At 50.1% G+C, this 27,835-nt stretch overlaps 2 protein-coding genes and 1 pseudogene across 3 annotated transcripts in view; 1 reads left to right on the top strand and 2 right to left on the bottom strand.

Annotated features, from left to right (window-relative positions):
* Positions 1 to 4,092: 4,092 nt before the first annotated feature.
* On the bottom strand, positions 4,093 to 4,173 carry LOC144289599 (U4 spliceosomal RNA; annotated as a pseudogene).
* A 644-nt stretch (positions 4,174 to 4,817) lies between these two features.
* On the bottom strand, positions 4,818 to 9,103 carry PPP1R14A (protein phosphatase 1 regulatory inhibitor subunit 14A). The gene is made up of 4 exons (XM_077853289.1): positions 8,852 to 9,103; positions 6,627 to 6,707; positions 6,031 to 6,063; positions 4,818 to 5,033 (listed from the first exon to the last, which is right to left on the bottom strand). Exons 1-4 carry the CDS (start codon positions 9,050 to 9,052, stop codon positions 4,905 to 4,907), a joined length of 444 nt encoding a protein of 147 aa, XP_077709415.1. The 5' UTR covers positions 9,053 to 9,103; the 3' UTR covers positions 4,818 to 4,904.
* Positions 9,104 to 19,030: 9,927 nt separating this feature from the next.
* Positions 19,031 to 27,835, top strand: part of SPINT2 (serine peptidase inhibitor, Kunitz type 2) — a 28,842-nt gene continuing 20,037 nt past the window's right edge. The window contains exon 1 of one of the 2 annotated variants that reach the window (XM_077853256.1): positions 19,031 to 19,429. In XM_077853256.1, coding sequence (XP_077709382.1) covers positions 19,324 to 19,429 — 106 coding nt within the window. In that variant the 5' untranslated portion in view covers positions 19,031 to 19,323. The remainder of the gene's footprint in view (positions 19,430 to 27,835) is intronic. The other variant, XM_077853262.1, reaches the window with a different exon arrangement.

The raw sequence follows: 27,835 nt of genomic DNA, 5'->3' as shown, positions 1-27,835 counted from the left end.
CTTTACATTTCGGTCTTTACTTCATCTGGAATCTATCTTTTTTTCTGTTTTTTTTTTTTTCCTTTTTAAGATTCTACCTATTTATTTGAGAGAGAGACAGAGGTAGCGAGAAAGGATGAGCAGGGAGGAGAGAGAAAAGCAGGCTGCCCACCAAGCAGGGAGCCCAGCGCCAGGCTCGATCCCTGGACTCTGGGATTGTGACCCGAGCCCAAGGCAGACAACCAACTGAGCTGCCCAGGCACCCTTGGAGTCTATCTGGGGGTGGGGGGGTGAGGTAAGGATCATCTTTTTTCTCTCCATATACTGAGCCACTTTTCCGAAAGCCACAAAGAACAACCCATCCTTCCCCCACCAATGGCAGTGCCACCTCTCTCATTTTATGTCCCTATACATGCCTGGCTCTGCCTGCGAGTCTGTTCTGTTCCTTTGGTGTATTCATCTGTTCTTGCAACACACTATTTTTATAACTATGGCTTTGCAGTTTGTCTCAATATTTGGTAAAGCAAGACTCCCCCCTTCCTTTTTAATGGTGACTTAGATATTTGTATACCTTTATTCCTCCACAGAAATTTTAGAATTGGTTTATCAAGTACCTCAAAAAAAACCTGGAATTTTGATTAAGATAGCTTTAAATTCATTGGCTAATTTCAAGAGAACTGACATGTAGATAATATCGATACCCTATCCAAGGACATGGATGGTTTCATTTTTTTCAGATTACCTTCTGTATGTTTTACTGTTTAAGATTTTATTTATTTATTTGACAGAGGACAAGAGCACAAGCAGAGGGAGCAGCAGGCAGAGGGAGAGGGAGAAGCAGGCAGGAAGCCCAACCGCTGGGCTTGCTCCTAGGACCTGGGATCATGACCTGAGCCGAAGGCACAAGCTTAACTGACTGAGCCACCCAGGCGTCCCTTATTTTAATTTTTTTAAAAAAGATTTTATTTACTTATTCATGAGAGACAGAGACAGAGGCAGAGACACAGGCAGAAGGAGAAGCAGGCTCCATGCAGGGAGCCCGATGTGGGACTCCATCCTGGGCCCCCAAGATCACGCCCTGGGCCAAAGGCAGGGCTAAACCCCTGAGCCACCCAGGCTGACCTATTTTAATTTTTTAAAAGTAATCTCTATGCCCAACGTGGGGCTCGAACTCCCTGAGATCAAGAGTCACATGATCTTCCAACTAAGCCAGTGAGGCACCCCTAACAATTGGTATTTACACTATTGCTGAAACGATAATGATTTTCGTAGGTTGATCTTATGTCAACCATGATCATCTCCGCCAAGAGCCGTCCTGCCTCAGTGGTGAATACCAGTCATATCATCAGTGAGAGCTCATTTCTAGTAGCTATCATTCTAATTAGCGAAGGCCCTAATGTTTTGTTTTGTTTTTTTAAGATTTTATTTATTTATTCATGAGAGAGAGAGAGAGAGGCAGAGACCCAGGCAGAGGGAGAAGCAGGTTCCGTGCAGGGAGCCCAACGTGGGACTCGATCCCGGGTCTCCAGGATCACACCCTGGGCTGCAGGCGGCGCTAGACCACTGAGCCACTAGGGCTGCCCCGAAGGCCCTAATGTTGATCAGGGCTGGGTGCGTGCTTTACAGCAGCTGCTGGAATCTGCTCTTACTTAAAATCCAGCTGACAGTCCCCGGCCACTGGGGTCACCAACCCCTGGGGTGCAGATTAAACCGACTCATAGAGCCACGAGGGGGCGCTGAGGCCTCACTTAGCTGCGAGGAGACCTGCTGCTGAGTGGAGAGAACGTGGCTACCAGGGGGCACTGCTTGGGGCAAGTACCTACTGCTGCCCGCCCCTGTTCCAGATGTTAGGATAGCCATGCTCAAGGCAGGCAAGGAGCTAATATCTGAAAGTCCGGGAGTGTAGATAGACAATAAAATAACTAAAATTATATCAGTGTTGGGGGCCAGGGCTGCACAGTCCGTTGGAGGTCCGACTCTCTGGCCCAGGTGGTGATCTTGGGGTCTGGGATGAATCCCTCTTGGGCTCTGCACTCAGCACCAATCAGCTTAAGACACTCTCTCTCCCCCTGCCTCTCCTCCCCTCATAAATAAATAAATCATTTTTAAAAAGATGATGTCAGATTGAAAGAAATTCTACGGAGAAACTAAATCAGGGTGACAGGATAGTGACCCAGTGGCTCCTTACGCAAGGGGCTCCCAGATACTTCTCCGAGACTATATTAAAGGATGATGAGGGACGCTCGGAGAAGAGTACTCTGGGCAGAGGAGGTGGGTCTGTAGTCCTGGAGGGAGTGAGGATGGGAAGGAGAGGTCTGGAGACGTCCAGACGGAAGACAGAAGGGAAACGGAGTAATGCAGAGCGGTGGCAGGTGACAGGGAGGGGTGTGCAGGGGAGGACTTTGGCTTTTGTTCTACGGCCTGGTAAGTCCACGGAGGGGTTGTGGATATGAAAGATCTCCAAGACAGGTCCTTACGTGAAAAAGAGCAAAGTTAGGGGGAAAAAAAAAAAGAGCAAAGTTAGGGCAGTGTCATAATATAATGTTCACCTTAAGAAACAGGGGTTGGGGGCAATAGAATCGAGGTTCCCACTTGTTTGTATGTGCATCGGGAAATCCTAGAACAGGGGCGCCTGCTTCTCCCTCTGCCTCTGCCACACTCCCTGCTTGAGCTCTCTCTCTCTCTGAAATAAAAGAAAAAAGAAAAATCCTAGAACAATACCAAGAAACTGATTTTTTTAAAATGATGAATTGGAGGAAGGAGAAAGAGGGAACGGGTTGGGTGGAGACAAAGGTGAGTGAAGGAGAGATGTCCTGTGGTAGCCAAGTGGGGAACAGCACCAACCCTGGGAGGCAGGGGGCCTGGTGACTGGGAAAGTGGTGGGGGGGTGCAGCAATGCAAGGGTGGGCAAGTCGGGTACACTGTGTCCTCCGGGACTTTGCCACATCAGAGGGCCTGAAAATCAGTGTTCCCAAGGCACAAGTTTGCTGGCCAGGGACGATGGCTTGTAGGAGCCAATGGTCCAGCAACTCCTGGCAAATCCCTACAATGGTAAGATGGATAGCGATGTTTATCACATGCCTGGCACTAGTCTATGATCTGTATATTTAAATCTCGCAACAGTGCTAGGGTAGGTACTGTTCTAATTCACAGTTGAATTTCACAGATGTGGAAACTGAAGCACAGAAAGGTTTAGTGACTTATTCAAGTTCACACAACGAGGAAGGGGGACAGATGGCATTTGAATCCGGGCAAGGACCCGAGTCCATGCTCTTATCCACTGTTATGCTCCTTCCCAATGTTTTGGCTGTAGTCTTGTTCTCAGTCAAGTTGTATGGCCCTTTAGATAGGTTATCTCAGGAGCATGAGCAGTCACTAACACTTTAGTATGAAATAGTCACACACGACACTAAAGTACAGCCATCACCACTATGGTTTACAAGAGCCCTACAGTGTAGTTCGGTAGTTGGGCTCTGGAGTCCTACGCCTGGGATTGGAAGCCTGGTGCCATCTCCCAGCTGTGTGACTTTGGGCAAGTGGTATCACTAAACTGGGCCTCAATTTCCTCATTCATGAAGTCCCCATTTTCCAGATGAGGAAACTGAGCAGCTCAACACATAGTGCACCCAGGACTTTAGAACCTGGGTTTTGAGCACGTATCATGGAATGAGGAACCAAAAACAGGTTCTGCAAGAGGGAAGTTTGGAGTTCCCTAAGCCCAAGGGGATGTTCTGGGAGATGCGCCCAGGTGACTGGATACCAGGAGGGCCGCCTCCATCCTCCACACATCCGTTCCCTATACATTTGGGTGGAGGAAAGGGGACACTGGAAGCCAGAGGTCTGTCTGTGAAGGGGCAGCAAAGCCACCTGCAGGGCTGGACAGGCAAGGGGCTCCTGCATGCCTCCTCTTCTTCAGTGGCATCTTCTCCTCCTGCCAGATTGGAGCTCAGCCCGCCTGGGACGGGTGCCTTGGCTGGGCTGCTGGGTGGTGCGGGGTGAGGATGGGGGCCAGGCCCCCCATGTCAGTCAGTAGAGGCAAGATGCGGCGGGGGTGGGGTGAGATGCCCGAGCTGTGGCACAGCCCCACCCGTCCCCGGACCACAGGCAGCGGACAGCTAGGTTGCTGTTTTCAATTAGCAATAATCGCGTCTCGGATAAACCTCATTGGCTACGATACTGCCACTGTACAAAGCTCAACTAGGTTGTTGTTAAAATCCTGAAATACTTCCACAGTTAGGGAAGTATAAATAGCTACCACCCACTTCTGATGCCCTGGCCCCTCCCCTGGAACCCTTCAGGCCTCCCATCCTGGCTGGTGGATGGCCCCGCCAGTGTGTGCTGTCTTCCCTGGCTTAGCCTCAACATCAATCCCTCCTCCGTCCACAAGGTTCAGAGCCCTCGGATACGGGTACCCATGTCACACAAACCCCTATGCAGCCTTCAAAGTCTTGCCTCAACGTCACTTCCTTCAGGAAGCCCTCTTGGTCTGTTCATGGTGTGCCGAGGTGATACTGGGTACCTTTGGTTTTGCGCATCTCCCATGGTGCAAGGACCACGGGCCATCGTTACCACGGGAGCCCTGAATGGCACCCACAGGGGCCCTGAGGCTTCCGTTAGGCCAAGGCTGGGGGGGAAGCGAGGACAAGAGGAGTCCTGGGAGGGGAGGGCGGTGTGGGGTCAGCAGGGCCGGTTCTCATGCTCTCTGGCTGCAGACTGATTCTCCATCTGTCGGGCCAGCTGCGGGGCTGGGAGGCGAGGAGACGCAGCCGGAGGGAGGGAGGTGGCGGGGTGGGGGGAGCTCGGGGAACTCCACGGAGGAGAAAAACAGGAGCACGGTGTTGTAACAGAACCATCACATACAACTTATAAACAAGCCAGGACGGTGGGGAGGGTAGGGGAGAAGGGAGGGCGCCCCGGAGGTGAGGTCAGGGTGGCGCGGTCCGGGCGGGGTCCTGGAGGGGGCCCAGGCTGCGCTCCTCGGAGGGGCTGGGCTGGCGGAGGCCCGGCTGCTTGTGGAGGCTTCGTAGCTTCACCAGCAGCTCCTGGACGAAGTCCTGAGGACAGGGCAGGGGTCCTAAGAACTCGGGAGATGGGGGGGACGGTGGGAGGCCCCCTGCCCAGCCCAGGCCTCAGACCCTGGGCTCTGGCCCCCCACATCCCACATGCCATCCTGCATCCCATCCCACATCCCATCCCACATCCCATCCAGCATCCCATCCCATATCCCATCCAGCATCCCATCCCGCAGCCCGGGCAGTGAGAGGGCCTGGAGGTAGTTGGGGAGGGGGTGGAAAGGCAGAGACGGTGGGGAAGGGGGGGGGCAGATAGAGAGACACAGAGTCAGACACAGGGAGACACGGAGACACAGGGAGAGATCCAGAAGCTGAGACCGAAACAGAGGCACAGAGACAGAAACAGAGACAGCTGCAGAGGGAGAGACAAAAAGGAAAGAGAAAGGAAGAGCCACAGAGAGACATCAAGATGTTTCTCAGGCCAAGAGAGCACCACGAGGGTCCCCAGGGACAGAGGCCTTCGCTCCGGGGCAGACAGACACAGGGTGACGTTTGTCCCTCAGGCAGCCCAGAGCTGGTTGGAGAAACATGAATATTTTTCCCTTTTAAAGCAGGGAAGGAAGTGGGAGGGGCTGGGCGGCTGGGCTTCAGGGCCTGGAGGGATGGGGGGTGGGGGGCAGAGGTGCGGAAGGGAATCCCAGGGCGGTGGTAGGGGAGGGAGCCCCGGGGGACAGAGCTCTGGGACAGGCTGAGCCCCAGGACTGGCAGCCCGAAGGGGAGGACCGAGGACCCGCAAGGGAGTGGCAGACACCAGACCCAGATGGGGCGCGTCTCAGCGGGGAGGAGAGGACGGGCCCCAGTGGCAGATGGAGAGAGAGGAGCCGGGGTGACAAGACAAAGACACCACTGGAGCAAAGGGCCGAGATACCCAGAGGGCTCCCCCCAGACTTCCCTCTGCCGCCCCCGGGGCCAGACAGCTTCTCCCCTCCACCCCGGGGACCCCCTTCTCGGGACCAGGATGCAGGGAGGGAACTCTCACCTGTGTGGGGTTGCCGCACGATGTCAGGAGTCCCTAAACACCCCGCCCCCGCAACAAAAAAAGAAAAGAAAATAGTAAATAACTAGCACCTAGGCCCCTCGGGCCCCTTCTCTTTCCCAACAAAGCCCCAAGGCAACAAGACAAGAGGAAGTCAGATTCCAGGGTGGACTTCCCGTCATTCATCATTCAAAGTGCCAGGGAAGAAATGGCCCGAGGGTCTTAGATAGCAACGGGGGCAGGATTGAGGCAACAAACTCAGCTCAGCCACCAGGATCAGCTGGAAATCCAGAGAGGGCCAAAAGGTCACACAGCATTTCCTGCCTCTTGGAGAGCACAGGTCCTAATTGCAAGGCCTTGGCAGTCGGCCTGCCTGGCGAGCTGTGGCCCTGTGACCCTGGACGAGTGATGAAATCATTTTCCCCATCTGGAAGGTGGAGAGTAAACCCTTCACGGTAAATCCTTCATAGTGTTTGTGAGGATTAAATGAGTTAAGTGGAAAGCAATTAAAACGGTGCCGGGCACATAGTAAGTGCTCAATAAACACGCAGTCTGTTGTGATCTTTAGGAGGGAGGGGGCAGCTTTCCCTTCAGCCTACCTGGATTTTCCGGCTTCTGTCCTCTTCATTCTCTAATTCCAACAATTCATCAATGTTGACCTCATCGGGCATGTCTGCCTCCTAAGGTGGGGAGGGAGGGAGGGTGGTCAGGGTCCCTTGCCCGACCTTCCCTCGCCTTTGTCCAGGCCTCTGGAGAAGCCCCACCAGCCCCAGGGCCCAGCTGGCGGGTTCTGGAGCAACAATGTGGCAGTCAGGGACAGCACCGCCAAGGAGGGACATCTGGGTGGTGGGGGGAGGGGTGACAGATGGGTTGACAGAGGCCCAGGGGCCTGCACCAGCTCAGATGCCCGGGCCCCAGAGCCCTGAGAGCCTTGGGGCTGGCACAGGTCTCTCTCCTTGGCCCCAGTTCCCATAGAGGGAAACAGGCCTGGTCGAGTCTTGGAATGTCAGATTCTGGGATTCAGAAGAGGGGCTGGCTCTGCCCTTTCAAGGCAAAGTCTCAGCACTAGGTGTGGGGGAGGGGAGCAGGCAGGCCAGAGCCTGCTGGGGGAGGCCCCTTGCCTAGGGGACCGAAAGAGGGGGTAGGGCTCAGGCCAGCCCCCAGGGCCAAGAGTGCAGCCTGGTCAGTCCAGAGGGATGACCACCAACAGCCCCCAGAGTGGGCGGGTGGGATGAGCCACGAGCCCAACCTTGGGCAGCCCAGGGGGGGCTTCCTAGTACAGCCTCTTGGGGCAAGAAGCCACACGCCACACGCAGGCTGGCTCTCTATCCCTGCGGGGGGACAGAACCCAGCTGTCAAAGCAAGAGATCCCTGAGGCTAGAGTTCCTCCTCCCCCACCCAGTCCTTCTGACTTCACTGTGGGCCTCAGGGCTGGGTGGTACCGGGTTCGTGTGTGAAGGGGGTTCAGCAGTCTACAAATGTGTCACACGCCTGTGTGAGTGAGCCAGAGCCCGATGCCAGGGGGCCGGGACTGGCAGAAGCATGGGGCACTTTAGGCGCCGTCGTGGGTGTGGACTGTGGTCCTAGGACCTCGAGATGTGTGGCTCTGGCTCTGCTGTGTTTGTCTCCCTGTCATGTGTCCTGGGAGCTGTAATGCCCACCGTCTGGAGAATGACCTTAGGGGATGCCACCTACCAAGGGCAGCTGGACTTCTCTATCCACCTATAAGAGCCTCGGGTGTGCCTGAGAACAGTGGGACCCTGTGTCGCTGTGAGGGACCATGGTTTCCGTCACCCTTGAGCTGTGCCGAGGAGCATTTGTACAACCAGTCTGGGTACTGACACAACCACCAGGTCCCCGTAATTGTGTTTTGTGTGTGGCACGGTGTGACTGCTAGCAGAGACTCAAGTGAAAGGTGTGAAACGTCTGTCCGTAGCCTATGCGTCCACATGAGGCTGCCGCTTGTGTCCCGTGTGCCCACGGACGGCTGTAGTTTCTGCCATGGTGGGTCTGTTTGTACCTACGGCTCATGGGGTCTTCTGTCTGGGTGTGTTTTTAATTCTTTTGTGTGTGTGTGTCTGTGAGTGGCCGTAGCATCTGTCACTGTGTCTGCATGTGGCTCTTGCTTTTAGGAGGCAATGGATGGCTGTTCCTGGAATCCTTTGGTGTCGCAGGGTAGCGGCTGTAGCTTGTACCCTCCGCTCCACCGCGGGCTACCAGTAGCTGGAACTGGAGTCCTTCTGCGTGGGTGTAGTTGGCGGGGGCGTCTGCACGAGGCTGTGCCTGGGCTATTGTGTCTGTGGGTGTGTGTGGCTGCAGCACGTGTGATCCGTAGGTGACCACAGCTGGTGTCCCGGGGAGTCTGTGCGGGGCGGCTGCTTCTGCCGCTGGGTCTGTTGGCGGCCCTAACTTGTCACTGTGCACGGCTGAGTCCCGTTCCTTCCTTTGCTGTGCGCCTGCCTCTCGGTATCCTGCCGGTCACTCCAGCCTATCTATGTTTGGCTTTAGGACATCCCCCTCCCCCAGCCTTTCTCCAGATATAGCCGCCCCGGCTCCCCAACTTTGCCTCCTCGCCCCGCACATGCTCAACCTCCGGCCTTCCCCAGGTGCTTGCGCGCATCCCTGGACACCCAAGTGTGCGTCCGCGTCCACGAGCAGGGGCCCGCGAGCCCCGAGAATGCCTGGTCCCCGGCCGTGCGTTCTCCTGTGGGGCCGAGGCGGGCACAAGCCACCAGAGACCCCGAGGGTGTAAGGGGTCCGGACCCGGGGTCCGCGGGCGCGAGACCCCGCGCCGCGCCTTGGCCCGCGTCCCCTCCCCGCTCACCCTGCCGCGGTACAGCTCCTCCAAGCGCCCGTCGATCCACTTCTCCACGTCCAGCCGCCGCTGCAGCTCCCGCCGATCATACTTGACGGTGACACGCGCGTGTCGTTTCTGCAGCCCCCCGGGGCTGCCCCCCGGCCCGCGCGCCCGCGACGGAGACTGCAGCTTGCTCAGCACCCGCTTGCCCAGCCGCTGAGCTGCCATCGCCGTCCCGCCCCGGCCCCGCGCTGTGCGCCTTCTCCCCGCGCGCAGGGGGCCTCTTACGGGCCGGGGCGGGGCCGGCCGGGGGCGGGGGCTCCGCTCGCTCGCGGGCCAGCTCCGCCCCAGCCGCCCGGGCCTCAGTTTCCCCGGCTGCAGCGCAGGGACTGGTCGCTGCACCGCGGGAAGCCCGCGGCCGTGCACCGTGCAGGTATGCGCGCGGCCCCGGAGTCCCAGGCCCGGGCCGCGCGGCTGGGGCTCCCGGGGCCTGGATCCCGGGGGGCGGGGTCCCGGGACGGGCTCTCGGGGACCGCTCCTGTCTGCGCCCCCTGGCGGCTGCAAGGGACGGTGCGGGAGCCCCCGCGCCGCCTTTCCCTGCCGGGGAAGATCCCGCCCGAGTCCTCCCGGCACAGCATCTGTTCGTTCTTTCATTTTTTCACGCACCCGTGCAGCCTTTCGTTCACTTATTTACTCACTCCACTCAACAAATATGTATTTACTCGATGTCATGACATCTGTTAGCCTCTCTCTCTCTCCCTATCAGGCTCCTCAAGCAGGAGAGCATCCAGAGGGTCCTCTCTCCCTGTGGTTACTACCAGGCCCCTCCTCCCCACTCCCTTCAGCGTGGGTTTCTTTGTTTGTTTGCTTGTTTAAAGATTTTATTTATTTATTCATGAGAGACACAGAGAGAGAGGCTGAGACACAGGCAGAGGGAGAAGCAGGCTCCCTGCAAGAGTCCAATGTGGGACTGGATCCCAGGACCACGGGATCAGGCCCTGAATCAAAGGCAGACGCTCAACCGCTGAGCCACCCAGGCGTCCCCGCCATGGGTTTCTTGGTGACCTGTGCAGAGGGAGACGGCACCTGCTCCCTTCAGTCCTTTCAGCTTTCTGAAAATCTCAATGACATGATAGAGAGATAGAGAGATAGAAAGATAAAGATAGATGATAGATAGACGGACACCAGGCACTGTTCTAGGCACTAGAGATAGAGCAGTGAACAGACAAGCCCAGTTCAGGGAATTGACATTCTCGTGATGGAGGCAGTCAATAAACACAATAACCATTATTATACAGTTTATTAGAATATAAGTCTATGGAGAAATTTGAAGCAGAAAGGAGAAATGAAGTGAAGGAGGGGTTGCGGTTTTAGCAAGGGTGATCACAGAAGTTCCTTACTTCACCAGTCTTCCTTCTTCTAATTACAAGCAGAAAGAATGATACTTTAAAACTTAAAGTTAAAAAAATAAATAAATAAAATAAAATAAAATAAAACTTAAAGTTGAGGGGTACCTAGATGGCTCAGTTTGTTGAGCATCTGCCTTCAGCTCAGGTCATGGTCCCAAAGTCCTGGGATGGAGCCCAGCATCTGGCTCCCTGCTCAGCAGGGAGTCTGCTTCTCCCTCTCCCTCTGCTGCTCCTCCCACTCATATTCTCTTGCTCGCTCACTCTATCTCTCAAATAAATAAATAAAATCTTTAAAAATATCCAAACACTTAAATTTGGCCATAGCCCATCCCTGCTTAAAACCATCCATAAGTAGGCAATGGTTTCTTAGATATGACACCAAAAGCAGAAGCAACAAGAGAAAAAATATACAAATAGGACTTCATCAAAATTAGTAAGTTTTGGAACGCCTGGGTGGCTCAGCAGTTTAGCGCCTGCCTTCAGCTCAGGATGTGATCCTGGAGTCCTGGGATCGAATTGCACATCAGGCTCCCTGCATGGAGCCTGCTTCTCCCTCTTCCTGTGTCTCTGCCTCTCTCTGTCTCTGTGTCTCTCATGAATAAATAAATAAAACCTTTAAAAAAATTAGTAAGTTTTGTGTTTCAGAGGCACCCGGCTGGCTCAGTCAGTGGAGCTTGCAACTCTTGATTTCAGGGTTGTGAGTTTGAGCCCCATATTGGGCATAGAGCTTACTTAAAAAAAAAAAAAAAAAAAGTTTTGTTTTTCAAAGGATGTCATCAAGAAAGTGAAGAGAGGGCCCACAGAATGGGGAAAGAATTTCGAATCAGGGGGGCTTGGGTGGCCTAGTCCATTAAGCATCTGCCCCAGCTCAGGCCATGATCCCAGGACCTTGGGATGGAGCCTAGCCTTAGGCTGCTTGTTGAGTGAGGTGCCTGCTTCTCCTTCTCCCTCTGTCTATTGCTCCCCCTGCTTGTGCTCTCTCTGTCAAATAAATAAATAAAATATTTAAAAACAACTTGCAAATCATATATTTTTTAAAGATTTTATTTATTTACTCATGAGAAACACAGAGAGAGGTAGAATGTACACAGGCAGAGGGAGAAGCAGGCTCCAAGCAGGGAGCCCGACATGGGACTCGATCCCAGGTCTCCAGGATCACACCCCGGGTCAAAGGCAGGCGCCAAACCACTGAGCCACCCGGGCTGCCCAGCAAATCATGTATTTGATAAGATATTTGGTGGGGGGGGGGTTAGATTTTATTTTTATTTATTTATTTAGTTAGTTATTTTTTAAAGATTTTATTTATTTACTCATGAGAAACAGAGACAGAGGCAGAGACACAGGCGGAAGGAGAAGCAGGCTCCATACAGGCAGCCAGACGTGGGACTCGATCCCAGGTCTTCAGGATCAGGGCCTGGGCCGAAGGCAGCGCCAAACCTCCGAGCCACCTGGGCTGCCCTGTAATTTCCTTTAAATGGAAAATACCAAGTGTTGGCAAGACGGTGGAGAAATCAGAATGTTCATACATTGATGTTAGGAATGTAAAATGGGAGATCCCTGGGTGGCTCAGCGGTTTAGCGCCTGCCTTTGGCCCAGGGCGCAATCCTGGAGACCCGAGATCGAATCCCACGTCAGGTTCCCGGTGCATGGAGCCTGCTTCTCCCTCTGCCTATGTCTCTGCCTCTCTCTCTCTCTCTCTGTGTGACTATCATAAGTAAAAAAAAAAAAAAAAAAAAAAAAGAATGTAAAATGGTGCAGCCACTTTGGAAAACAATGTGGCAGTTCCTCAAAAGGTTAAACTTAGAGTTACCATATGACTCAGCAGTTCTACTCCTAGGAATATACCAGAGAACTGAAAACATATGTTCACACAAAACCTTGTACGTGGATGTTCATAACAGCATTGTTCATAAGAGTCAAAAGGTGGAAACAACATGGCACATCAACTGATGAATAAAATGTGGTGCATCCACACAATGGACTGTTATTTGGCAATGAAAAGAAATTAAATACTGACATATACATGCTACCCCATAGATGAACATGCTAAGTGAGGGAGGCCAGACTCAAAAGGCTGCACGTTCCACTTATATGGAATGCCATAAATGGAAAATAGATTAGTGGTTGCCTGGGGCTGAGAGAATGGGGGGAAAGGGGAGTGACTGCTGACCAGTGCGGGGGTTTCTTCTGAGGATGATGTAATCTTCTAAATTTTAGCGTGATGGTTGCATAACTTCAGTAATATACTAAAACCAAAAACCAAACAAACAAAACCCCAACTAAAAACCACTGAATTGTACATTTAATTTTATTTATTTATTAAAAAGATTTTATTTTTTTATTCATGAGAGACACAGAGAGAGAGGCAGAGACGTACGCAGAGGGAGAAGCAGGCTCCCTGTGGAGAGCCTGATGTGGGACTTGATCCAGGATCCCAGGATTCAGACCTGAGCCAAAGGCAGACGCTCAACCACTGAGCCACCCAGACGCCCCTGAAATGTACATTTGATTTTATTTTGAATTGTACATTTTAAAAGGGCAAATCTTATGGTATGTGGCTTATATCTCAATAAAGCTGTTATATTAACAACAACACTGCCCATAGCTCCCCATTGTCCTGGGGCATTCGAAGCTCTGCCAAGCCTGTGATGTTCTCTGATTGGCTGGTGGGGGGGAGCCCAAAAGTGAGGCTACAATCAGATGGGGTGGGGGGCTGGTGGTCTAGGCGGTGAAAGAATTCACCTGAGGCAGAACAAAGGAAATAGAAGTTTATTGACTACACCAAAAGGGAGCTGGTGAGCAGGGCAACAGAGAAGAGGCAAAGGAGCAGGGGTGGGGGCTATATTTTAAAGCCAGAAGTGAAAAGGAAGGGCACCCCGGGTGGCTCAGCGGTTTGGCGCCGCCTTCAGCCCAGGGCGTGATCCTGGAGACCCTGGATCGAGTCCCATGTCAGGCTCCCTGCATGGAGCCTGCTTCTCCCTCTGCCTGTGTCTCTGCCTCTCTCTCTCTCTCTCTCTCTCTCTAGCTTTCTCATGAATAAATAAATGAAATCTTTATTTTTATTTTTTAAGATTTTATTTATTTATCCACGAGAGATACAGAGACAGAGGCAGAGGGAGAAGCAGGCTCCATGCAGGGATCCCGATGTGGGACTCCATCCTGGGACCCCAGGGTCACGCCCTGGGCCAAAGGCGGCGCTAAACCGCTGAGCCACCCAGGCTGCCCTAGATGAAATCTTTGAAAAAAAAAAAAAGAAGTGAAGAGGAATTGGGACCCATGGAATTCCCCCTTCTTGGGTATCTGTGCCTGGTTGTACACAGCTCATTGGTCAGTTAGGGCCTGTGGATATTTTGAGGTGGGCCGCCTGCTGTCTATATTCAGCCAGGGTGTTTCTGTGGGCCCTTTTGTCTGAATCTGGTTTCCATTGTTCACGCCTGTTGTCTCAAAGTAGCCTCTACAAAGCATGCTCCCATCTCAGCACCTTTGCCCTAATAGTTCTGTCAGGGAAGCTCTTCCTGAGGTTGATAATAGCAGGACTCTTTCCTTTATCTCCCTCACATGTTCACCTGAGCTGTGAAGTCTTGCCTGAACATCCTGTCTCATATTGTGACTCCCAGGCCTCTTACCTGGCTTGATGTTTTATCTGTAACATTGCCTTTCAACATTGTATATAATTTACTCACTTTGTTTATCATCTGTTTACCAACTAGTGATCTGCCAAAGGGCAATACAAGTGGTCTCCGGGAATCCAGGCAAAAGGGGAGTACACTGTCTGTAGAGAATTTATATTATTAAAAAAAAAGAAAGAAAGAATTTCTATTCTTTCTTTCTTTCTTTTTTTTTTTATTTTATTTATTTATTCATGAGAGACACAGAGACAGAGGGAGAAGCAGGCTCCATGTAGGGCGCCTGACTTGGGTCTCAATCCCAGGTCTCCAGGATCACGGCCTGGGCCAAAGGCAGGCGCTAAACCGCTGAGTCACTCAGGCTGCCCTATTTATCTATTTCTTAAAAAGATTTTATTTATTTATTCATGAAAGACACACAGAGATAGGCAGAGACATAAGCAAAGGGAGAAGTAGGCTTTCCACAGGAAGCCCAGTGAGGGACTGGATCCTAGGACCTCAGGATCACGACCTGAGCCAAAGGCACATGCTCAACCACTGAGTCACCCAGGTGCTCCTGTCTGTGGAGAATTTAAAAAAATAAATAAATAAAATTGACCAAAAGTTGGCCCAGTTTTTCTTTTTTTTTTTAATTTTTTTTTTTTAATTTTTATTTATTTATGATAGTCACACAGAGAGAGAGAGAGAGGCAGAGACACAGGCAGAGGGAGAAGCAGGCTCCATGCACCGGGAGCCCGACGTGGGATTCGATCCTGGGTCACCAGGATCGCGCCCTGGGCCAAAGGCAGGCGCCAAACCGCTGTGCCACCCAGGGATCCCAAGGCCCAGTTTTTCTTACACTGTGCACAGTCATAAAATAATCCTCCAAAATAATCCAAAATCTTTCATTGGTCTGCTTATAAGCAATTGATGCACTTACTGTTGAGTTTTATTTTATTTTTTATTATTGTAAAGATTTATTTATTTATTTGAGAGGGAGAGAGAAAACATGAGTGGGGGGAGGGGTAGAGGGAGGGAAGCCGACTGCTGGCTGAGGGTAGAGCTCAACAGGGGCTTGATCTCAGGAATTTGAAATCATGACCTGAGCTGAAATCAAGTCACTGCCCAACCCAACCAACCGAGCTATCCAGACTCCCCTGTTGTTTTAATAATAGGCTTCCAGTTAGGTATTTTTATTACTGTATCCTTTAGTAAACATTGTATTTGTAATAGTCTTCTATTGCTACAGAATAAATTACCACAAACTTTGTGGCTTAAAACTTATTATCTCATGGTTTCTGGATCTGGGCCAAACATGGTTTAGCTGGGCGGTCTGCTCCAGGGTCTCCCCAAACTATAATTCAGGGGTCAGACATCTCACCAGAGGCTCAAATGGGGAAAGATCTGCTTCCAACTGCTTGACCTTGTTAGGATGAAGTCATTTTCTTGCTGGTTATCAGTAGGGGCTGCTCTCAGCTCCTTGCTATGTAGCCTTTTCCATAAGCCTTACTATGTGGCAGCTTATTTGATTCAAAGCCAGCAATAGAGAGTCTCTCTCTCCAGTCCACTAAGGAGTCTTATATAATGTAATCACAAACCTCCTTTGCCATATTCTATTGATGAGAAGCAGTCCCATGTCCTGCTCACACTTGAGGGGAAGGGATTACACAGGCCATGTGCATGGGGGCTACCCAACATGTTTGCCACAAAATCCTAGGGAAGTTAATATAGAGAACTCCCAAGTGTACAGTTGACCTCTGATGTATGAAGACTCAGCTGTATGTGTTCATTTTGAAAGTAAGTTCATAATAATTTGGAATAACTTGGGCTTGTGCAGTTTGAATCTCCAATCTCTGTGATTCCATATATTCTTGCATTTAAGTAATAGATTAGAAATTAAAATGATAGCACAATGATTGTAAAGATAAACTATTCAGCCACCCTACATATTTTTTTGGAATTTTTGTTTAAAATAGTGAATCAGGGGATCCCTGGGAAGCTCAGTGGTTTAGCGTCTGCCTTTGGCCCAGGGCGTGATCCTGGAGACCCGGTATCGAGTCCCAGCCTCTCCCTCTGCCTGTGTCTCTGCCTCTCTCTCTCTATGTCTATCATAAATAAATAAAATATTAAAAATAAAATAAAATAAAAATAGTGAATCAGGGTATGAACTGTGAGATGTAGTTTGTTTTGTGTTTTTTGTGGGTTTTTTTCTGGTAAGTGAAATTTTCATGCACACATGAAATACTTTACTGAATTGAGTAATACATTTTGTTTATTTTCGATTGTTAATTTTATGACTAAAGAACAAATAAAAAATGATTCCTACGTGATTGTTATTGAAAATAATTTTCTGGTAGAGAGGAGGAAGCATAAAAAAGTTACCCCTCCAGCTGTGAAATATGCTAGTTCTACCACTGTTCCCATTACAAAGTGAGTTCCAACAGGGCAGAATTTTGCTTTGTTCACTGTTGTATCTTCCCCAGCATTTAGAACAGTACCTAGCTCATAGTGGGTGCTCAATATATATGCTGAATGAACAGATAGATGCATGAAGCAATGAATGGACCTGTGACTCCTCTGCAGCCACAACTCTCACCACAGTACTGTCTTTCAGCTCAAGCCCGGCTTATTGGAATAGGGTAGGATTCAGGTGCTGTGGGGATCCCTGGGTGGTGCAGCGGTTTAGCGCCTGCCTTTGGCCCAGGGTGCAATCCTGGAGACCCGGGATCGAATCCCACGTCGGGCTCCCGGTGCATGGAGCCTGCTTCTCCCTCTGCCTGTGTCTCTGCCTCTCTCTCTCTCACTGTGTGCCTATCATAAATAAATAAAATTAAAAAAAAAAAAAAAAAGGATTCAGGTGCTGGAGAGATCTTTGTCCTCACATTCAGATTCTTGACCTGAGTCTTTGGACCTCGCTGCAAGATTAAAGAAGATGGTGGAGAAAAAACATATATATTTTTAAAGATTTATTTATTCATGAGACACACACACACAGAGGCAGAGACATAGGCAGAGGGAGAAGCAGGCTCCATGCAGGGAGCCCGATGCAGCACTTGATTCCAGGTCCCTGGAATCACAACCTGAGCCAAAGGCAGACACTCAACCGCTGAGCCACCCAGATGTACCTCCCCACACGATATTTTTTAAATAAAGAAAATGGGGGGCCTGCCTTTAGCCCAGGGCCAGATCCTGAAGACCCAGGATCTAGTCCCATGTCGGGCTCCCTGCATTGGAGCCTGCTTCTCCCTCTACCTGTGTCTGTGTCTCTGCCTCTCTCTCTCTCTCTCTCTCTCTGTGGCTCTCATGAATAAATAAATAAAATCTTTAAAAAAAAAGAATTCTTAAAAAAAAATATATATATATATAAAATAAATAAAGAAAATGGTGAGGATGCTTAGTTGGCTTAGTTGGTAACAGTACATGACTTCTAAGGTTGTTGAGTTTGTGCCCCATGTTGGGTGTAGAGATTACTTAAAAATAAAATCTTTTATTTATTTATTTTAAGATTTTATTTGTTCATGAGACACACACACACACAGAGAGAGAGAGAGAGAGAGAGGCAGAGACACAGGCAGAGGGAGAAGCAGTGTCCATGCAGAGAGCCCGAGGTAGGACTCAATCCTAGGTCTCCAGGATCAGGCCCCTGGGCCAAAGGCAGCGCCAAACCGCTGAGCCACCCGGGCTGCCCTTTTTTTTTTTTTTTTTTAAGATTTTTTAATTTATTCATTTGAGAGAGAGACAGACAGAGAGAGAGTGCACAAGCAGGGGGAGAGGCAGAGGGAGAGGGAGAAGCAGACTCCCCACTGAGCTGGGAGTCCTACATGGGATAGTTCTCAGGACCTGGAGATCATCACCGCAGCTGGAAGGCAGACACTTAACCATCTGAAGCCCCCCAGGCGCCCTTAATAATATCTTTAAAAAAGTAGGGACGACTGGGTGGCTCAGCGGTTGAGCGTCTGTGTTTGGCACAGAGCATGATCCCTGGGTCCTGGGATGAAGTCCCACATCCGGCTCCCTACAGGGAGCCTGCTTCTCCTTCTGCCTGTGTCTCTGCCTCTCTGTGTGTGTCTTTCATGAATAAATAAAATTTTAAAATAAAATAAAATAAAAAATAAAAAATAATAAAGGGCCCAAAACTTTGCTTCAGTTAAACACTATTTTGATAACCCAGTTAAAGCTCCTCGCATATTATTATGCCAGGAGGGAGACTGAATAGTGGGAGTGGCCCTGGATCCAGGTGGGCACGGTTGCCTTTCTTTTTTTTTTTTTTTTTTTTCGGTTGCCTTTCTTGCCTGAGGACTTTTGCATTTGCCATTCCGGATGCTTGGAATGTTTGGCCATCAGCCCTTGTCATCCTCCAGGGTTCATTATCCAACCCACCTCCTCACTTCCATCACCTCAGTCCCTGATCCTTCAGTCTGCGCTTCCCTGTCACATCCCCAATCATTTTTAAAAAATATTTTATTTATTTATTCATGATTGATACAGAGAGAGAGGCGGAGACACAGGCAGAGGGAGAGGCAGGCTCCATGCAGGGAGCCCGACGTGGGACTCCATCCCGGGACTCCAGGATCACGACCTGGGCCGAAGCCAGGCACCAAACCGCTGAGCCACCCAGGCGTCCCCCCAATCATTTTAATCACTCTGTCCTATGCTTCCGTCATCAGTCATTACTCTCGGCTGTTCCTGTCTGGTGAGGAAGGGCCTCGTCTGGCGGGGTCACCGCTGGGTTTCCAGTAACGCGCCTGGCAGGCGGTCAGTGAACGGTGAATTTAATAAATCGCTCACCCTCAAAGGAGGGCAGAAATAACGCGAGCTCCATCGTCACAATCTCAGGAGCCGCGGAAGGGCGTCCCGTACCCTCTCCCGCCACCCCGAGGCCCGGCCCAAGAGTGAAGGTGCGGGGACATCACGCGGCCCCGGCGGGGCTCCGCGGGCTTGCGCCTCCCCGAGGGCTAGGAGCTACCGCGGGCGGGACAATGCAGGCCCCGCCCATCCCCGGGCCAGCCCAGGTGCGCCGCGAGGCCCGCCGCTCAGGTGCGGCTCCCTGCGCCTGCGCGCCCCGCCTCGCCAGGTGCGCCCCGCCCCCTCACCGACCTGCACCTTCGCGAGCTGCTCGGAGGCGGCCGCCATTGGCTCTGGCGCCCACCGAGCGTTTCGAGGTGCGGTGGGGCTCCGAAGGGTGAGAAGGTCGCTGAGTGTCGCGACTGGGGCAAGGGGCGAGTGCGGGGGCGGACAGAAGCCGCGCGGGCGTGGGAGGGCGACCGTCCGCCCGCCGAAGGGCCGCCGAGGGCTCCCGCCGAGGACTCCGGCCGCAGCGCCCGCGCCGCACCGCACCGCACCGCGCGGCCCCTCCGCGAGCGCCCGCACCTGAACGCGAGGCTCTCCAGCGCGCGTGCGCGCCAAGGGTCTTCCCGCCCCCGATCGCGAGACCCTAACGGCCAGCGGCTCGACGCTTCGCCTGCGCTGCCGGGTGGAGCCCGACATGGCGCAGCTCCGTGGGCCGGGGCGGTGCGGGGCGCTCGTCGCCCTGCTGGCCTCGCTGCTGCTCTTCCGGGCTGAGGCGGCCGACGGAGAACGTGGCGTCCACGGTGAGGGCCGGCCCGGGGCGGGTCCCCGGGGAGGCGTGGAAGGCCGGGCGGGGGCGAAGTAGGAGCGCGGGGGGCCTCGGGCCGCGGCTGAACCGGGCGGGTGGGCGGCCCGGGGAAGCTCAGGGGGTGTGGCGGGGCGGGCTCTGGGAGGTGGAGCCTGGGGAAGAGGTTTGGGGGCCCCCGGGAATGCGGACGGGCGGCCGAGCCAGGGGCAGGAAAGTTTCCTGCGGGTAAGGGAGGAGACTTCGGATTATTGACCGAAGAGGAGTGGCTTTGGCCCTTCCTGTGGCAGGAAGTGGGGGAGAGGCCCGACCGAACTGCAGCCTCCTGCTGCCCCGGAGGGCCCTGGGAGGCCAGGCCTGAGAGGGTGGGGGTTGGATCAGGTGACGCTGAGGCAGCTCTAGCTTCTGGGAAGAAGCCCCCACGCCCACCTCTTTGGAAGTTGGACCACAGCCTCCCGAGAGATCTTATCTGGTTCAGTTGCGGTAGAGCGCCTCCAAATGGAAAGGTGTTTCTCGGTGAAATCCAAAGGGAGAAGAACAAAAGCATTGGAGGGGAGAAACTTTGCCAAGGTGCAAGAGTGAGGGCCCCTGGGGCACCTGGGTGGCTCAGTGGTTGAGCGTCTGCCTTTGGCCCAGGGTGTGATCCTGGGGTCGTGGGATCGAGTCCCGCATCAGTCCCAGCACCCTGCATGGAGCCTGCTTCTCCGTCTGCCTGTGTCTCTGCGCCTCTCTGTGTCTCTCATGAATAAATAGGTAAAATCTTAAAAAAAAAAAAAATGGGGACCCCTTGGTATAAGAAGAGTATTGGCATTGAGAAGCAGGGGTTGGGTTCATGGAACTGATCCTTAAAGGTTGGTGGAGAATATAAGGCTCTCTACATTATATGTGAAGTTTGGCCTGGGAAGGCCTTTTTGAATAAATGTTCTAACCTCAACTGCTTTGGACAAGCACAGCCAGGCTTTGAAAAAAAAGAAAGAAAGAAAGAAAGAAATAAAACCCTCTTTTCAAAGAAGAATTCATTGATTCAGCAAAACGTATTGAGTCCCTGTTATGTGTCAGGGATGGTCCTGGCACCGGTGATAACAGCTGTGACTCAGACAAGCCAGGTCCCTGTGCTTAAAGAGCTTATATTCTAGTGGGAGAGACAGAGACAGTGAGTAAACATTAAGATAAGAAGCAGTCCCCACAGGATTAAATTACTAAGAAGTAAATGAACAGGGTGAAGTCCACAAACAATGTGATGTAAGATGATGGGGCGGCTTTAGCCCAGGTGGTCAAGAGAGGTCTCTGAGGAGGGTGACCTCTTGAGCCCTAACAAGAACCAGGAGGCAGCAGGCACACAAAGACCTGGTGGGTGAGAGTCCAGTTGGAGGTAATGGAGTAAAAAGGCTTCGAGGTTGGAGCAAGCCTGATGGTGTTCAAGGAAAAGACAGACGCCTGGGTGGCTCAGGAGGTTGAAAATCTGCCTTTGACTCAGGGCGGTATCCCGGAGTTCCGGGATGGAGTCCGACATCAGAGCCTGCTTCTCTCCCTGCTTGTGTCTCTGCCTCTTTCTCTCATGAATAAACAAATAAAATCTTAAAAAAAAAAAAAAAAAAGGAAAAGACAACCATCACACTGGAGCAGGAGTCAGGGCGGGGAGAGAATTGGAGGAGGATGTGAGGGGGGAGAAGTAGGCAGGAGCCAGGTGGCTTCGTAGGCTGGCATTTGGGGTGGAGAGAAAGCAGGATGTGTAGACACCAAGTCATCACCTGCGGTGGCTTCCGAAGGCTGTTAATTTCCCCATACCTGAGGCAGAGAAGAAAAATGAGCTAATGAGGATGTCAGGGGTCAGTGGGGAAGAGGATCAGCTCTGTAGGTCAAGGAATCAAGGGTGCAGTGGTCATTCTTACAGTCTAAACCAGAACTCGACAGCTCTTCTGGAGTTTTTTCCAATGATGTGATTATGTTAGGATGTACTTTCCAGTATCAAAACTGAGTTTAGGGTTAACCTCAACTGCTTACTCTGAGCGCCAATGTGTTTTTAATCCTTGAAACAACCTGGAGCAGTGGTCTTGCCTTGGGTCACGCGATACTAATTGAGAAAGTCAGTTGTCTGGCTTCAGAGGCCCTCTCTTCCTAATGGCCTTTCTGGTTGCTGCAGCTGGCTGGACCTCCTGACCTTTCAGAAGTATTCTTGCCTGGTTTTGTGAACTAATGACCTTGCTTATCTGAAGTTCTGTTTGTTTGAAAGCTTTCAGTAGTTGAATTTGAGGTGGGAAGTAGTTTTGATTTTTTTCACCCCTTATTGCTCTTATTTTTCTCAGGAAGCGAGGTCTTCCACTAAGAGCGACATGTTTCTCCAGCCACATTGCAACTGCATAGATGCCACTAGATGAGTATGGTGAAGTGGGAAGGTGTGTAGTGAATGTGTGAGGAGGTGATCATAATGGTTGGTCAAGGAATTTAATCTGTGTGAAGACTGAGGACGCTGAGGGGTAGAGGAAAGGTGTAGGGTCAGTGAATTGTTGGAGTTAAGGTTTTGGAGGGAATGAATAGAAAGACAAGATACAGTGGGCAGTGAGTGAGATGCATGAAGCTGAGATTCCAAGAGGCTGTGCTTACTGAGACAAGGTCTAGGCATAACCACTGGGGGGAGAGGCTGAGGGGAAGACCAAAATGTTGGAGAAGAGATCTAGGAACCCAAGAGGCCAAGGATGGTCCGAGGGTCACCCACCTGGGTATGGAAATCACTGAGAACGATGAGAGAGGCAGCATGAGTCATGAAATGAGGCTAGGAGATGATGCACAAGGTGGGGTACAATCTACTTTGATGATGAGATTAATAGCTGGGGTTTTGAGAGGGCAGGTGTAGAAGCAGCACCAGGAGCAAGGAGACCTACCTTTTTGGAAGGGCACAAGAGAAGGCATGTCCTCAAGGGAGAACAGGAGTAAGAAAGTGACAAGAATGTTCAGAGAAGAGACTGAGGAAATGAGAGATTTTGTTTAAGGTAGTTGCTAAGTTCCAAGCCCCAGAAGTTAGGGGGAAGAGAGATGGGAACAAAATAGGGTGTATGGGGATGAGGCGGGTAATTCAGGAGTCTGGGGTTGATGTGATAAGCAAATGATAGGAGTGTTATGTGGTTTCAAGACTGACAATGTTGGGCAGGCACTAGATGTTGGAGGGCAGATAGGAAGGGGTGTGGGATGTAGTGGACATGTGGGGTCTGGACAAAGGGTGTCCTGAATCCAGACCCCTGCAGGTGGAGGGTGGGGGAAAGCTGATGGTGCTCTGGGTGTTGGCTAGCATTCCGGGAGTCTGCCATGGAAAGCACACATAGTATAAACTGGCCCAAGAAGCCTCAAACAGACTTTTTTTTTTTTTTTAAATAGATATTTATTTGTTTATTTATTCATGAAAGACAGAGGGGCAGTGACACAGGCAGAGGGAGAAGCAGGCTCCATGCAGGTAGTCCGACGTGGGACTCGATCCCGGGACCCCAGGATCATGCCCTGGGCCAAAGGCAGGTGCTAAACCGCTGAGCCACCCAGGGATGCCCTCTCAAACAGACTTTATGTGACTTACAGTTTCTAGAATTGAGGTTTTTTTTTTTTTTAAGATTTTATATATTTATTCATGAGAGACACACAGAGAGAGAGGCAGAGACACAGGCAGAGTGAGAAGCAAGCTCCATGCAGGGAGCCAGACGTGGGACTCGATCCCGGGACTCAGGATCACACCCTGGACTGAAGGCGGCGCTAAACCGCTGAGCCACTCGGACTGCCCGAGACTTTTTTTTTAATGGAAAAATTTGGCTAGGGCTCTGCATGAAAAATGTGAGTCAGTGGCATCAGGGCAGTGTTCCCACATAGCACCCATAACTTTTGGAAATGACATATACTGCTCTCCCTCAGTCTTTTTTTTTTTTTTTTTATTTCTTCCTCAGTCTTTATGCACTTGGCCTGCCCACCTTATCTCTAAGCATTTGAGTTGTGACCCCCATCCCCATACATCTTAAGAATATGCTGTATTTAGTAAATGGAGGTAGAGAAAACATAACAGCTCCTTATAAATTGTATGGTGTAGGGACAGGTATGTGTATCATTGCTGTTAGGGAGGGAAAATCCCTTATCAGGTGGCCACAAATGTGTGTGATTTTTTTTTTTTTTAATTTCTTCCCTGGGTGGATAAGTCTTATTATTTGGAATGCCACAATATATGTAATTTTAATTTCAGTACAAGGGCAGGTAATACAGTTGGCCCTTGAACAACGCGGGGATTAGGGGCACATCTGTGCAGTTGAAAATTCACAGGTAACTTTTGATTCCCCTGAAATTTAATCTCTTGATAGCCTACTGTTGACTAGAAGCCTTACCAATAACACAGTTAATTAACACATATTTCGTATGTTACGTGTATTAAATACTGTATTACAATAAGCTAGAGAAAAGAAAATGTTATTAAAATCATCAGGAGAAAGGTCAACTGTGTATTCTTTTTCAGAATAAAACTTCAGAAATTCCTTTGGGAAGTTTAAGTGTAGTTCCTGCTGGCAATAACTTTATGCCTGACCTTGGGCAGCAGAATTGGCGTTAATGGTTACTGGGCTCATAGTTCTTTCTTTGTTGATTGTTCTTGGGACTTTCCACTGGAGAAAAGTGCAGCAGCCTTCATTTGAGAGCCTCCACTGCACTTTCAAGTGATCTTCAGTTTCCATCAACCTCTTGGGTTGATTACAGTCTCCCCCAGAACTTTGACTCTAGGACAAACTTTCCAGCACTTCTCCAGTAAGCATGTTCTTCAGCACCACTCCTTTCTCTTAACACCCATAGATGGTTATAATATAAACTGGTCAGAGATAGGACAAAGAACTAAAGTGCAGTTGGTGTTGGTGATCAGCTCAGCGTTCTCCAAAGTAGCATCTTCGAGTATTTTTTTTTTTTTTAAGATTGATTTATTTATTTGGGAGAGATCATGCATGCACCTGAGTGGGGGGAGGGGCTGATGGAGAGAATCTTTAGGCAGATTCTGCGGAGCTTGAGGCCCCACCCCCACCCAGACACTATAGGGCTCCATCCCACCACCCATGAGATCACCACCAAACTAAGAATGTGACACTCAACCAACTGAGCTGCCCAGGTGCCCCTAGTGTCTTCTAGTATTCCTGCCCTTTACGGAAGAGGCACTTATTTTGCTTGCAGTCAAAACAGTTTGGTTCCCATATAGTTTGAAATATTTATTCACTGATTTATTCAACACATATTTATTGAACACCTACCCCGTGCCAGGTACAGTGTTAGGCCCAGGAATCAGAGAACTGAATAAAACAAATGACTTCCTGATCCTTGGCAGCTGCCTTGTAATGAAAGGACAACAGTACAGTAAATAAATGAGCAATGAATAGATATCTGGTGAAGAGTACCTTAAGAAAAGTAAGGCTTGTTGTGCTTACTACTGAAAATATGGCCTTTGAGGCTCAAATGGTGACACTCTTTAAAATTGAGGGCCTCACTTTCAGGTCCACTGAAACATTCCTTTGCCTTGGTCAGCATTTGAGAGCTCAGCCTGTGGTGGAGAAAGCAAACTTCTCTTTCACTCAGCTCTCCATGCACTTCTCAGTTTTTCCATCCCCAGAGTCATTTGCAATTCTCACACTTGTCTTGAGGTAATGCCATGTGCTGAGGCCAAATAAGTGATGAGGTAGCTTGAGATTCATGTTAGAGGGGAGAGAATCCTGAAGGGGTCACACTGAGGGGACTTCATCGACCCCAGGAAGTCTTGGTGGCCTACTGGTCACATGACTAATGCAGTTTTCACAGGGACCCCAGAAGCACTAGCGTGAGGATTATGGGTGTCTTTTTGCAGTCCTGGTCACAAATGTCATTTCATGTAATGTTTCTGACATCTTTTTGAAAACTGGAAATGAATGCTGGAACATGGTCCAGTAACTTTATTTATTTATGAACTTTATTTATTAAAGATTTTATTTATTCATGACAGAGAGAGGCAGAAACAGGCAGAGGGAGAAGCAGGCTCCATGCAAGGAGCCTGACATGGGACTCGATCCTGGGACTCCGGGATCACACCTTGAGCCTAAGGCAGACACTGAACTGCTGAGCCACCCAGGCATCCCAAAGGAGTCCAGTAACTTTAGAGTTTATTTACTTTGGAATTATTTGAAGTACATTTTTCATGATTGGAAAACCACTTTAGAAGGAGGGCCAAAAAAAAAAAAAAAAAAAAGGAGGGCAAAATTTTAGCTGTTGTTTTACACACTGATGTTTTTATTTTTATTTTTATTTTTATTTTTTTAAATTTTTATTTATTTATGATAGTCACACACACACAGAGAGAGAGGCAGAGACATAGGCAGAGGGAGAAGCAGGCTCCATGCACCGGGAGCCCGACGTGGGATTCGATCCCGGGTCTCCAGGATCACGCCCCCGGGCCAAAGGCAGGCGCTAAACCGTTGCGCCACCCAGGGATCCCCACACTGATGTTTTTAGATGGCTCTCACCCAGCAGGATCCTGGGTCAGTGGTTTCTGAAGTCCTTGAGTTCATATGTCATATTTTTTTTGTCTTTTTCCCTGGGTCTGTCATTTAGAATCTAGGGCATGCTCTTAAGGAGGTAAAAAATATTAGGTGTTATCATAGTTTGTGACCTTTTTAAAGTTGTATTTTATTTATTTGAGAGAGAAAGCAGGAGCAAGGGGAAGGGGGAGGGGCAGAGGGAGAAGCAGACTCCCTGCTGAGCAGGAAACCTGGACATGGGGACTCGATCCCAGGACCCTGAGATCAAGACCTGAGCTGAAGGCAGATGCTTAACTGACTGAGCTACCTAGGTGCCCGGTTTGTGACCTTTCAAAAGGCCGCTCTGCATAAATATATAGTATGTATGTGGTATCGAAATTTAATGGGATGATTAAGAAAAACATGTCTAGGGCAGCCCTGGTGGCTCAGCGGTTTAGTGCCGCCTTCAGCACAGGGCCTGATCCTGGAGATCCGGGATCAAGTCTCATGTCGGGCTCCCTGCATGGAGCCTGCATCTCCCTCAGCCTGTGTCTCTGCCTCTCTCTCTCTCTGTCTCTCATGAATAAATAAATAAAATCTTTAAGGAAAAAAAAGAAAAACATATCTTAAAAGGTTCCTCTTAGAGGAATGATAATGAAAGTTTGAGAAATACTGTTTGTGGGAGAACGTTCATTAGCTTTCATCAATTTGTGAAAATGGCCCATGATTCAGAAAAGGTTAAGAGTCCCTAAATATGAGGGGTGCCTGAATGTCTCTCAGTCTCTGCCTATGGCCCAGGTCATGATCCCAGGACTCTGGGATTGAGCCCTGCATTGGGCTGCCTGCTCAGTGGGGGAGCCTGCTCCTCCCTCCCACTTGTGCTGTCTCTGTCTCTCAAATAAATAAATAAAAATCTTAAAGAAAAAAAAAAAAGAATCCCTGAATGTAAATTAACAGGCAGTCCCATGAGAGACTGAAACTGTTTCCTTCCAAGTTATTCAGATGAGCTACTGTGATTCTAGTTAGAAATTTAGCTAAGGGTAGAATTTATAGCCCTGTTTGATGAATATGAGGTGACCGTGGGTAGGAGTGGTGGTTTGCATTGTGATGGTGGCTTATAAAATGTGAACTTTTATATCTAAATATTTTATATCTAAAATGCCAAGGTTTTGGGACACCTGGGTGGCTCAGCGGTTGAGCATCTGCCTTCGGCTCACAGGAACCAGGATTGAGTCCTGTATCAGGCTCCCTGTGGGAAGCCTGCTTTTTCCTCAATGTCTCTGCCTCTCTCTGTGTCTCTCATGAATAAATAAATCTTTTTTAAAAATGCCAAGGTTTTATATCTAAAACAAAATATTATGAGTCTTATTTAAGTTGGATTTGTCATTGCAAGTCATTGGATTTGACATTGGATAATGTCATTTGTCATTCTTTCCTCATAAGTACCTTAAAGGTTATTTTAGAGTTTCTGAATTACTTATCCTAATAATGACAACTTCCAAGCACCCAAACCTAGAGGAGATGGGTAGCTGTAGCTTTCTGTATTGAAAACAGAAGCAGTCAAGTATGTGGAACGCAGATAGGTGGATTTCTTTTTTTTTTTTTTTTAATATAATTTTTATTTATTTATGATAGTCACACAGAGAGAGAGAGGCAGAGACACAGGCGGAGGGAGAAGCAGGCTCCATGCACCGGGAGCCCGACATGGGATTCGATCCCGGGTCTCCAGGATCGCGCCCTGGGCCAAAGGCAGGCGCCAAACCGCTGCGCCACCCAGGGATCCCAGATAGGTGGATTTCTAGATCACTTTGAAATAAGGCTGATCAAAAAGTGAATGTTAACTTTGGAATTTGGCATAGTGGAATTAAAACAGCTATGAGTGGGCAGCCCCAGTGGGTCAGCGGTTTAGCGCC

This window comes from Canis aureus, chromosome 1 (genome assembly GCF_053574225.1).
Source record: "Canis aureus isolate CA01 chromosome 1, VMU_Caureus_v.1.0, whole genome shotgun sequence".
NCBI classification, from domain to species: domain Eukaryota; kingdom Metazoa; phylum Chordata; class Mammalia; order Carnivora; family Canidae; genus Canis; species Canis aureus.
The sequence above is the reverse complement of the archived record's forward strand: the minus strand, read 5'-3'. Positions and strand labels throughout refer to the sequence as shown.